General features: G+C 38.5%; 1 protein-coding gene and 1 pseudogene across 1 annotated transcript; one reads left to right on the forward strand and one right to left on the reverse strand.

Annotated features, from left to right (window-relative positions):
* The first annotated feature begins 1,238 nt into the window (after positions 1–1,238).
* On the forward strand, positions 1,239–1,665 carry LOC138146356 (cytochrome b-c1 complex subunit 7 pseudogene; annotated as a pseudogene).
* Positions 1,666–11,063: 9,398 nt separating this feature from the next.
* LOC138146170 (vomeronasal type-1 receptor 1-like) lies at positions 11,064–11,984 on the reverse strand. The gene has a single exon (XM_069067874.1). The coding sequence runs from the start codon at positions 11,982–11,984 to the stop codon at positions 11,064–11,066; it is 921 nt and encodes a 306-aa protein (XP_068923975.1).
* Between the last annotated feature and the right edge of the window lie 642 nt (positions 11,985–12,626).

Consider the following 12,626-nt stretch of genomic DNA (forward strand, 5'->3'; position numbering starts at 1 on the left):
TTCCTTCCTTCCTTCCTTCCTTCCTTCCTTCCTTCCTTCCTTCCTTCTTTTTTTGGTTCAAGTTTTCTTCCACAAAATAACTAACATGGAAATTTGTTTTACATGAGTATACATCTGTAAAATATATTAGATTTCATCTCAGGGTGGGCATAGTAGAGGGACAGAAAGAGGAAGAAAATTTAGAAGTCAATTTAAGAAAAATAAAAATTGTTTTTATGTGCAATTAGTGAAAATATTTAAAATTAATTGACTTCATTGTCATTTAACTTTCTGTAATGTAACATTATTACATTGATGTATTTAAGAAATTCAAATACCAACTAAAAAATTAAAAGTTAAATATTTTTGAGTACGACATAAGGCAGAATTATGAAGATCTTTTAAATCTCTTTTAAATTACAGAAATAATTGTCTGGTCTTATCGCTTTCTCAAAAACATCTTCATTTCAAAATTTTCCACTTTAATTACATAGAGCTACAATTTACTTCCTTTCAATTTTAATTCATTTCAATTCCCACTTCAAAAGGAGAAGAGATTGATAAAAATCTAATCCTTACATTAAAACATAGGTAACAACAGTCTTTGTAAAGATTTATTACACAAATGAATTTATAAAAGATGCTAATCATACTTCAATTTGGGTAAGAAGTCCTGAAATGTGTAAATATGCAAAGTCAATAATTCCAAGTTGTATACAGTAAGCACTGAATATCAAATGAGTTGCATACATGTTTGCACTTCAGGACATGCTCCACAAATTAAATAAAAACCTAAGCAAAATGGACTTTCCCTTCAAGGTAACACAAAGTATTCCCTAAGTAATTCTTTCTCTCTCTATGTGTTTTTCTTCTTGGAGGGGGGAAGGCAGGGCAATTGGGGTTTAGTGACTTGCCTAAGGTCACAGAGCTAGTAAGTGTTAAGTGTCTGAGGTCAGATTTGAACTCAGGCCCTCCTGACTGCAGGGTCAGTGTTCTATTTACTGCACCAAGTAGTTGTCCCATTAGTAATTCTCCTATAAGGTTACTGATTACACTGAAATTCTTTTAGTAAAGACAAAACAGATGTTTCTAATTTTAGTGATTAACTTATTTGCCCCTGGTCAAACAGGTAGTGGGGTACAAGGCAGAGGTTTGCAATCAGATCTTTCTACTTCTAATCCAGCAATCTTTTCTCTTTACCACACAGAATTGGAGCCTGTTGTGAGGGTAAATAGGGTTAAGAGTACTGGGAGGTGATTCCTAGTATCCTCTAGGATGTACCCAGCAGGCAAATCGCCAGTCTCTCAACATCAAGATGGCTACGCGGGTACCTACTGTAGCATCAAGCCGATGGCTCGAAAATCTTTGAAAGTGGTATTACAGTGCTGCAGGATTCAACAAACTTGGGTTAATGCATGATGACACACTTGATGAAGATGAAGATGTTAAAGAGGCCATAAGGAGGCTTCCTGATAATCTGTATAATGATCAAATGTTTCACATCAAGAGAGATCTGGACCTGACCATAAGGCAGCAGATCTTGCCTAAAAACCAGTGGACAAAATATGAAGAGGACAAATTATACCTTCAACCATATCTGAAGGAGGTTATACATGAAAGAAAAGAGAGAGAAGAATGGGATAAGAAATAATCACAGCAAAAGAATCTATCAATACATTAGTCTTCAAATATTTTTAATAAGTTTGGTTGTGTAAAATATGAGGTTAGCTAACAATTTGTAACTGTGTTGCACACTTAATTTAATTTAATGACTATCATAGGGGAAAAAAGATTACTGAGAGACAGGACAGAAAAAATAGAATTAGAATTTCAGTGTTCTAGGGAAAGAAGAGTTTTGAGTAATCCTGAGTTGTGACCACTTCTGTGGATGGCTGAGGTAGAGCAGAGTTGGGCATTAAGGAAACTAAGGATGGTGATGAGCTAGAAGCCCAGGAGGCTGAATGGGATATAGTGAAGAAGACTGTGAGCCAGATACTTAACTCCAAGGGAAAGAAAGGAGAGTAACTTAGAGGATTGGTTACCGGGGGAAAACAAAACAAAATCCAGACAGTATAATGGCCAGATGGGGTGAATCTTAAAAGAGGAGAGGCTTCTGAATGAGGGTCTGAAAAGTGACACTCTGAGTCTTACAAAGTTTGAGATAAAGATCATTCAGCACTGGAGAGGCTGCTGAGGGACAAAGTGTCTTTAAGGAGAAATTCAGAAAATGGAGAGTATGAAAGGAAGATATCTAAGACAAAAAAGAATTCGGTAACAATAGATTCCAAAGAAAGTGGAGGGCAGAAGTGGACAGGAATTGACTCAAGGCAGTGAAGGGCTGAGAATGAAGGCTACCCAGGAAAAGGGGTTTCCAACTCAGCAGAATGAATCTAATCACAGAGATGAGTCCAGTGACAGAAATTTGCATCTGTAGGATAAGAAAGGTACCTATTGATCAGAGTATTTCATAGTTCAGGGTAGAATTAGAAAAGTCCTTGGGAATGGTTCCTCAGAGATCTCTGCAGTGGAGGCCTCTAATGTCAGGCAACCTGTGACTTGAGATGATGTATTATTTTTTCTTCAATCTTCTTTGGCAGGTGGGGTCATCTGAGTTCCTTTATTATCCAACCAGAGAAAGGTGATTAGAAGAGACTTTCTCAATATTAATGGCAGAAGGGAAAGCTCTGTAAAGGAGTTTTCTAATTCCAGGTAGCCAATATCCAGTGCAGTAGAATTCCTTAAAGATCACCTAGTTCAACAATTTTTTTTGGAGTAAGAAAATTGCTGCTCATAAAGCAAAAGTGATTTATTCAAAGCTACTCAGTCAATAAGAAGAGCCAGGGTTAGTATGTCTTCCTCATCCCCATTATAGAGTGCTACTGTAGCATCTTCATTTTCTCCCATAATGATGAGAAAAGATTTCTTTGGTTTTAGCTTAATCAATTCCCTCTTTGATTCTTTACTTAAGCCATATTGTGAGAGGCTATGAAAACACAGAGAAGTTTTGTTCAATCTTTAGCTGAGTTTCTTTTGTAAGCTGATATCTGTGTCCTCAGTCAAGTATCTTCTTCTAGTCACTTCTCCTCCCATCTTTCCTCCTTTACTTTGGTGTCTATGACTCTGAGTGTGTGTCTGTGTGTGTGTGTGTGCATGTGTATGTGGGTTTCTGTATATGTGTGCATGTGTCTGTGTTTGCATGTTTCGGCGGCATCTACTGTAGGATGGTTTGTAAAAAAAAATTATTCATTATATTTGAGATAGGCTTAAGAATTGCCCTACCAGTGTCTTCCTCAGGGCTCCCTGAACCACTGTCAGGAGAAGACATTGTCTGAACAGATATATTAGAGGAAGAATTGACAAAAAATCACTTCACAGTCAGAGCCAATACAGGTGGCTGTTCCTATGCCTAAATTACATAACAAACTAATAAACAAAGAAAAAGTGTATAAATACCAGAAGAGGGAAAGCATGGATATACAACAATTCATATGAAAAATGTCTGAGGCAGAGCCAAGATGGCGGAGTAGAAGCACGATCTTCCCGCGGCTCTGGCTTCCACCTTCCCCAATCCATGTAAAAAGGGGACTCTAAACAAACTTTGGAGCTGCAGAACCCACAAAATGACACAGAGAAGCTAACCTCCCACTGAGGACAGCCCGGCAGGCTGGCAGGAATCTGCCAGCACAGCGCTCTGGGAGCCGAGCCCAGCCCCACGCCGAGGCTTTAGCCCCAGGGTGGGCCTGACCAGCCACCTGCCAGAGGGACTCCAGATCAGCAGCAGCCATGGCCGTTTCCAGATTAATCAATACATAGATGCGAAGGACAAGGTGAGAGGCCAGTGCAGTCTGGACTTTGGGACCCAGTAAGTGGGAGTGCGTGGCTTTTACCCCCGGGGCGGGAAACCGCTGAGATGCCAGCGCCATGTGGCACCTTCAGCTCCTGGCCTGCAGAGTGTAGGGGGACCAAGCACCAGTCTGAGGGGTAATCTCTCTTGCTTTAACCTGCTTGGATCTGGATTGCAGTCTAGGGTGGAGGTCCTGGGGTGTGTGTCCAGCTTGCCAGAGCGTGTGGAGACCTCAGAGAGGGCACCCATCTAATACTTCCGGCAGCTGAGAAAACCCCAGCATTTGGGACAAAAACTCCCCTGTCTGGTGGCAGAGTCCTACTGTGGCAAAAAGCCCAAAAGTCAAATAATTGAGGGGTAAAATGAGCAGGCAAAGGAAACAAAGCAGACAGAAGATTCCAATATTACCCTCCTATTTTGGGGACAAGAAGGAGCAAGGCATGGAACAGGAGGAAAACAGTGAAGTCAGAACTCCTGCACCAAAAGCTTCAAAGGAAAATACAAGCTGGTTACAGGCCATAGAGTACCTTAAGAAGCAGATAAGAGAAGTGGAGGAAAAATTGGGAAGAGAAATGAGAACAATGCAAGAAAATTATGAAATGAGAGTCAACAGCCTGACTGAAGAAAATAATACCTTAAAAAACAGACTGACTCAAATGGCAAAGGAGGCTCAAAAAGGCAATGAGGAGAAGAATGCCTTAAAAAGTCGAATTTGCCAGATGGAAAAAGAATCTCAAAAGCTCAATGAGGAGAATCATTGCTTCAGAATTAGATTGGAGCAAATGGAAGCTAATGACTTTATGAGAAATCAAGATGGTGCTAAACAGATCCAAACAAATGAAAGAATAGACGGCAATGTGAAATATCTCACGGAAAAAACCACTGACCTGGAAAATAGATCCAGGAGAGATAACTTAAAAATTATTGGACTACCTGAAAGCCATGACCAAAGTAAGAACCTAGAAAGCATCCTCCAGGAAGTTGTCAAAGAAAACTGCCCTGATGTTTTAGTACCAGAGGGCAAAACAGAGGTTGAAAGAATCCACCGATCACCTCCTGAAAAAGATCCCAAAAAGAAAACTCCTAGGAATATCATAGCCAGGTTCCAGAATTCCCAGATTAAGGAGAGAATATTACAAGCAGCCAGGAAGAAACAATTTGAATATTGTGGAAACACAATCAGAATAACCCAGGATCTGGCAGCTTCTACAATGAGGGATCGAAGGGCTTGGAATGTGATATTCCAGAGGTCAAGGGAGCTGGGACTAAAACCAAGAGTCACCTACCCAGCAAAACTGAGTATCATGTTTCAGGGGGAAATATAGTCATTCAGTGGAATAGAGGACTTTCAAGCATTCTTGCTGAAAAAGTCAGAGTTGAATAGAAAATTTGACATTCAGATACAAGAAGCAAGAGAAGGATGAGAAGGTAAATAGGGAAAAGAAATCATAAGGAACTTGTCAAAGTTGAACTATTAACATTCCTACATGGAAAAACAATAATTGTAATTTATGAAACTTTTCTCAGTAGTTGAAGGGATTAGAAAAAAATATATATATATATATATACATATATGTCTATATATGAGTTTATATGGGCATATTAATACATATGTGAATGTGTGTATATATGTTTACAGGTATACATAGATAGAGGGCACAGGACCAATTTAACAGGAAGGGATGATACTTAAAAGGTGAAATTAAGAGGTGAGAGGAATATAATGAGAGGAGATGGGGAGAGACAGATTGGGGCAAACTATCTCATACAGAAAAGGCAAGGGAAAATGGTTACAATGGAGGAAAAGAATAGGAAGGCAAAAGGGAATGGGTCAACCTTATTCCCATTGAATCTGGCTTGAGGAGGGAGTGAAATACACACTAAACAGGGGATCTCACCCTCCAGGAGGATAGGGGGGGAAGGGGATGAGAGGGGGGATGATGGAAGGGAGGGCAGGCTGGGGGGGACAGAAGTTGGAAGCACCCACTTTTGAAAAGGGAGAGGATCAAAGTAGAGAATAGAACATGTGGGAGGTGGGATAGGAGGGAGGGAAATATAATCAGTCTTTTACAATATATCTACTACGTTATTGTTTTGCATTAGCCACACATGTACAACCTATACTGAACTGCTTGTCTTCCCAGCGAGGGTGGGTGGCAGGGGGGGAAGGGAATGACTCTGGAATTGAAAATTTTAAAATCAAATATTCAAATATATATATATATATATTTAAAAAAAATTTCGAGTTCCCAATTCTCTCCCTCCTTTTACCCCTCCCATATGCCTTGAGAAGGCAAGGGATATGTCAATTATACACACAATGTCATGCAAAACATATTTTCACATTAGCCATGTTGCAAAACACACACACACACAAATGAGAAAAATAGAGTGAAAAAAGTTTGCTTCAATCTACATTCAAAGCTCATCAGTTTTCTTATATGCCATTCTAGAAACCTAAACAACTTTTAGCTATGTATTTGGTTTCAGATGAGATTACCTAATGCAAAACTAGAGGTTTACTTAGATGGAAGGTTGACTGTAACCAAATTTGATTTACCCAGGTAGCTTATGGCATTTCAGTGATAATGTGTCCTTGTGGATAAATTTCCATTTTCCCTGTTATCTGTTATGTAAAACATAATCTGAGTTTATTTCTCATGGTAGCTAGCAAGTTCAAGCATATGTGTTATACTGTTCTGGGGGGATCTTGGATCATAAATAAAGCACAATTAAATTCAGAACTTGTACCTATCTCTTCAGCTCTCATTGTATAATGCTACTTGTTTCAGTAAAAAAACAAATAAAAACAACTTGATTGGGTAAAAAAAAAAGAAAAGAAAAAAAAAAGTCTGAGTGTGAAAGTCATTAGGAGTCAACAATGTGACAAATCAGACAAAAGAGTCAATGTGAATTTAGGCTACCTTAAGAGAAGCAAGGGACACAAAAGGAGGGATGGGTTAGTCCTTCTACATTATGGTCTAGTCAAGCTGGGCCTGGATCATTGCATTCTGTCAGTGAAGGGGGGAGTGGAATTCACTTTAGCTCTGGCAGCTGAGAAAAACCCAGTCTGTGGGACAAAGCTCCCCTCTCTAGTAGCAGAGTTCTACTGTGGCAAAAAGCTCAAAAGTCAAGTAATTGAGTGGCAACAAGAGCAAGCAAAGGAAGAAAAGCAAGCACAACAATCCGACTTTACTCTCCTTTTTTGGGGACAAAAAGGATCAAAGCATGGAACAGGAGGAAGACAACAAAGTCACAACTCCTGCACCAAAAGTTTCCAAGAAAAATATGAGGTGGTTACAGGCCATAGAGGACCTTAAGAAGGATTTTGAAAACTAAATAAGAGAAGTGGAGGAAAATTTGGGAAGAGAAATGAGAATGATGCAAGAAAATTATGAAATGAGAGTCAACAACCTGACTGAAAAAAATTACACCTTAAAGGTGCAGCTAGGTTGCTCAGCGAGTAAGAGCACCGGCCCCAGTGTCGGGATGACCTGGGGATCAAATACGGGCTCAGATACTTAGCACCACACCCAGAAATAACTGGCCATGTAACCTTGAGCAAGTTACTTAACCCCAATTGCTTAAAAAAAATTACACCTTAAAAAATAGATTAACTCAAATGGCAAAAGAGGCTCAAAAAGGCAAAGAGGAGAAGAATGCCTTAAAAAGCCAAATTTGCCAAATTGAAAAAAAAGAATCTCAAAAGTTCACTGAATAGAATCATTCCTTCAGAATTAGATTGGAGCAAATGGAAGCTAGTGACTTTATGAAAAATCAAGATACTATTAAACAGATCCAAACAAATGAAAAAAAAAATAGAAGACAATGTGAAATATCTCATTGGTTAAACCACTGACCTGGAAAATAGATCCAGGAGAGATAATTTAAAAATTATTGGACTACCTGAAAGCCATGATCAAAAAAGAACCTAGAAATAATCCTTCAATAAATTCTCAAGGAAAATTGCCCTGATGGTTTAGAACCAGAGGGAAAAATAGAGGTTGAAAGAATCCACCTATCACCTCCAGAAAAAGATCCCAAAAATAAAAATCCTAGGAACATTCTAGACAGTTCCGGGGTTCCCAGATCAAGGAGAAAATATTACAAGCAGCCAGGAAGGAACATTTTGAATATTGTGGAAACACAATCAAGATAACATAGGATCTGGCAGCTTCTACACTGAGGGATCAAAGGGTTTGGAATGTGATGTTCCTCAGATCAAAGGAGTTGGGATTAAAACCAAGAATTGCCTACCCAGCAAAAATGAGTATCATGTTTCAGAAGAAAATATGGTTATTCAATGGAGTAGAGGACTTTCAAGCATTCGTGATGAATAAACCAGAGTTGAATACAAAATTTGACATTCAGACACAAGAAGCAAGAGAAGCATGAGAAGGTCAACAGGGAAAAAAAATCATAAGGAACTTATCAAAGTTGAACTATTTACGTACCTACATGGAAAAGCTATAATTGTAACTTACGAAACTTTTCTCAGTATGAGAATAGTTGAAGGGAAAAGAAATGTGTGTGTGTGTATATGTGTGTGTGAATGTATGTATACATACACATATATGTCTATATAGGAGACTATATGGGCGTATGAATACATATGTGAGTGTGTGTATATATGCCTATAGGTATACATAGACAGAGGACACAGGACCAATTGAATAGGAAGGGATGATATTTAAAAGGTGAAATTAAGAGGTGAGAGAAGAATATAATGGGAGGAGATGGGGAGGGACAGAATGGGGTAAATTATATTATATAGAAGTGGCAAGGAAAAACTATTACGATGAAGGGGAAGAACAGGAATGCAAAAGGGAATGTGTCAACCTTGTTCTCATTGAATTTGGCTTAGGGAGGGAATGACATATACACTAAATAGGGTATCTCACCCCATGAGAGAGTAGGGGGGAAGGGGATGAGGGGGGATTATGGAAGGGAGGAAAGGCTGGGGGGCAGGGAAGTTGGAAACACCCACTTTTGAAAAAGATCAAAGTAGAGAATAGAACACATGGGAGGTGGGATAGGAGGGAGGGAAATATAGTCAGCCTTTCACAGTATATCCACTATGGAAATGTTTTGCATAGCTACACATGTATAACCTATATTGAATTGCTTATCTTCCCAGTAAGGGTTGGTGATGAGTGAGGAAGGGAAAGAATCTGGAATTCAAAGTTTTAAAATTAAATATTTAAAATGTATATATATATATATTATTACTATTATTATTATTTTATATTCAACTTGGAAATAAGATATATAGGCACTGGGTCATAGAGATCCACGGTGCCCTACTACAAAGTTGGAGGGGGTATGGGGGAAGATATGGGAAAATGCTGATTGGGGGAGGGAATATTCAGTGGGATCGCTGTTTTGGTGTGGTAGGTAGGGGAAAAATGGGGAGAAAATTTATATCTCAAAATCTTGTGGAAATGAATTATGTAAATTAAAAATAAACATAAAATTCAATTCAAAAATTAAAAAAAATAAATCAGAAAGAAATGAGGAGCCAACAGACTTCATATTTACCCTTAGAAAGTTATACAACTGATGTTGAGTGAAAAGAGCAGAACAAGGAGAAATTGGTACACAGTTACAGACACAACATATGTGTGATGACTAACTGATAGTGCTTTTCTCAGAAATGCAAGGTTATAAGACAACTACAAAAGACTCATGATGGAAAGAGATGTCTACATTCAGAGAAAAAACTACTGAGTTTGAATGCAGATTGAAGCAAACTACATGCTCTTTTTTCTTTCTTTTTGGTTTTGTTTCCTCTTTCCCATTGTTCATTCCATCGGTTATAATCCTTCTTTACAACCTGACTAATGTCTAATGTGAAAGTATTTGCAGATCCAATAGTTGATTGCATTCTGCCATGGTGGGGAGGGGGGGAAGGAGCAGAGGGAGGGGGAGAAAATTTGAAACTCAAGGGATTGTGGACTAGAATCCCGAAAACTAAAAGCAAACAAACCAATTAATAAAGACCAAAAAAAAGTCTTCCTCATCCCCATTATAGAGTGCTGCTGTACCATCTTCATTTTCTCTCTTAATGATGAGAAAAGATTTCTTTGCTTTTAGCTTAGTCAATTCCCTCTTTGAATCTTCAATTAAGTCATGTTATGAAACCACAAAGAAGTTTTGCTCAATCTTTACCTTAGTTTCTTTTGTATGCTGATATCTGTGCCCTCAGTGAAGTTCCTTCTTCTAGTCACTTCTCCTCCCATCTTTCCTTCTTTGTTTTGTTGTCTATGACTCTGTGTGTGCGCATGTATGTGTGTGTTTCTGTGGGTGTGTTTGTGTGTCTGTGTGTTTGCATGTTTGTGTTGAATCTACTGTAGGATGGTTTCTAAAAAAATTATACATTATATATGACCTAGGCTTAAGATTTGCCCTACCACTGTCCTCCTCAGGGCTCATTGAACTACAGTCAGGAGAAGACCGTGTCTGCACAGATTCATCAGGGAAAGGTCTAGAACAGACTGGACAGAATCTCCCTTCAGAGCCAAGACAGATGGGTTTTCCTATGCCTAACTCAAATAACAAACAAACAAAGAACAAGTGCATGAATACCAGAAGAGAGAAAGCATGGATACACAACAGTTCATATGAAAAATATCTGAGTGAGAAAGTCATTAGGAGTCAAAAATATGACAAATCAGACAAAAGATTCAATGTGAATTTAGGCTTCATTAAGAGAAGGATGGGACACAAAAGGAGGGATGGGTTAATCCTTCTACATTCTGATCTAGTCAAGCCAGGTCTGGAACATTGTATTCTGTCAGTGAAGGGAGGAGGGGCCTCACATTAGGAAAGACAATGAAAACTAATGTATTTCTAATGGAATATCATTACGACATGATAAATGATATAACAGAGAAATACAATATAGGTTTTAGGCAGTTACCCAATAGAATGAAACTCCTTTAGTTTCCAGTTTGGGATTACTATGGAATAAGCTTCTAGATATATTTGTGTACAGCTAGATTCCTTTACTACCTCTTTGGTATATAAGCATAGTATTGGTATAAAGAGGTTAAATGGTAGACACAGTGAAATTATTTGGGCAACAGAGTTCCAAATTTCCTTCCTGAAGAGCCAGACCAATCCATAGCTCCAAGATTGCATTACTATTCCTGTTTTCTTGCAGCCCAAGAAACATTTGTCATGTTCCTCTTTTGTCCTGTTAGAGATTTTGATGGGTTTGAGGTGAAACACCCGAGTGGTTTCAGAACTGTATCATCATCTTTTCCCAGAGGGTTAAAACATACTTCCCAACTTGGGAGTCACTAAATATTAGAATAAAGGAGCTACAAGTTGGAAAGCAGGTAGACAGGAAGGCAGAAGTGTAAACAACCCAGGAAGATTTTGCATAGGGAATACATAATATTAAGATAGAATTCAGAGAGTAAAAGGAGACAAACAAGATAACAAGAAGCAGGATAGTTTGTGTGGCTCTGATCTCAAGGGAACCACTAGGTGTGAGACTGTTGCCATGAATGTACTTGGCTCTCTGGTGGTGTCTGTACAAGACAAAAACCATATATCCACTGGTTCTCACCATGATTCCCATACACAAAACATCAGGAAGGGAGACAGTGAGTATATGTATTGCAATATTATGTGAAACTGGAAATGTAGCAACACAATAAAAGAAAGCCTGTCCTTCAGTGGTATTTTTGTTTCCCTGTGGGCCTTTCACATATAAAAGAATGGTGTAATTTGTCAGTAGATAGAAGGTCCAGCACAAGAGAAACAATGGGACAATGCACTTTAGAGCTCTAGCTTTAAGTTTTGCCAACCAGGAGCTTCTAGGACTTAAAGTGATGGCTTGGAAGCTACTCAGGAGGCAGGTGGTACAGAGGGAAAGGTCCCGGGCCACTTTGTGACAGTAAAAGACAAGTTTACATCCCACATCATCCAAGAAATTGGTGAGCCCCAAAGTAGTCATTATCTGAGGAATCCCTTTGAAAAGAAGCACCAAGTCATTGACAAAGGCTAGGTGAGAGAGAAGCAAGTCAATGGGTCTCAGCCTGGAACCAGTGAAGAATGTGACGATATACAGGCCCATGAGGAAGGAGTTCCCCAAGACCCCAAAACCAGTCTGAAACAGGAACAAGAGCCCCAGTGCTATTTCATTAGAAATCATTCTCTTTCTGTTAATGGGAGTATGTAGCAATCAAAACCAGTTGATCTGCCTCAATCATAAATGTAAGGAGTAGAAGATATTTCTTGATATGAGGGAATGGTTTCCATGGTCAACACCCACTGTTCACCCCATACAGAAAAACCTGTGGAGAATGTCTCCTTTATTATTGGCATTGATAGAAATGTTTCTAATATTTTGCTTTACTCTTCATTTAGTGAGAGTTCTTTGAAACGCTGGTTTCATTCATCTTTGGTGAAAGAGTTAAATTATAATAATTCCAATAATACAGGACTTAACATAGTTGAAGATGTTGATGACAGAGAGACCATTTGGTGGAGAATTTGGAGTCAAGAGCTCTTAAAGTCTGAAATTTACCATCATACAAATCTCTGCCTTTGAGTAGGATGTCTGTCACTGGAACCAGTACCTACAAAGGACAGAGAAAAATGCTTTAATATTTGCTTTTCTGGCTTGCTTCGGACACTACTGTTGTAAATATATTTCTATCTGTTGGTGTGCACATATATAAATATATATATTACATTTGTAATTATTATTCCTGTAATTGTGTATTTGGAATATATATACTTGCATATATACATATATAAAAATAAATATATTATATATATGCTTCTTTCATAA

This window comes from Petaurus breviceps, unplaced genomic scaffold (assembly GCF_028583685.1).
Source record: "Petaurus breviceps papuanus isolate PSGF00001 unplaced genomic scaffold, PetGlider_PUasm1.0 90760, whole genome shotgun sequence".
In the NCBI taxonomy this organism is placed as follows: Eukaryota; Metazoa; Chordata; class Mammalia; order Diprotodontia; family Petauridae; genus Petaurus; species Petaurus breviceps.

Excerpts from the sequence above, each read along its gene's own strand:
- LOC138146170 (XM_069067874.1), bottom strand. The coding sequence starts at position 11,984 with ATGATTTCTAATGAAATAGCACTGGGGCTCTTGTTCCTGTTTCAGACT.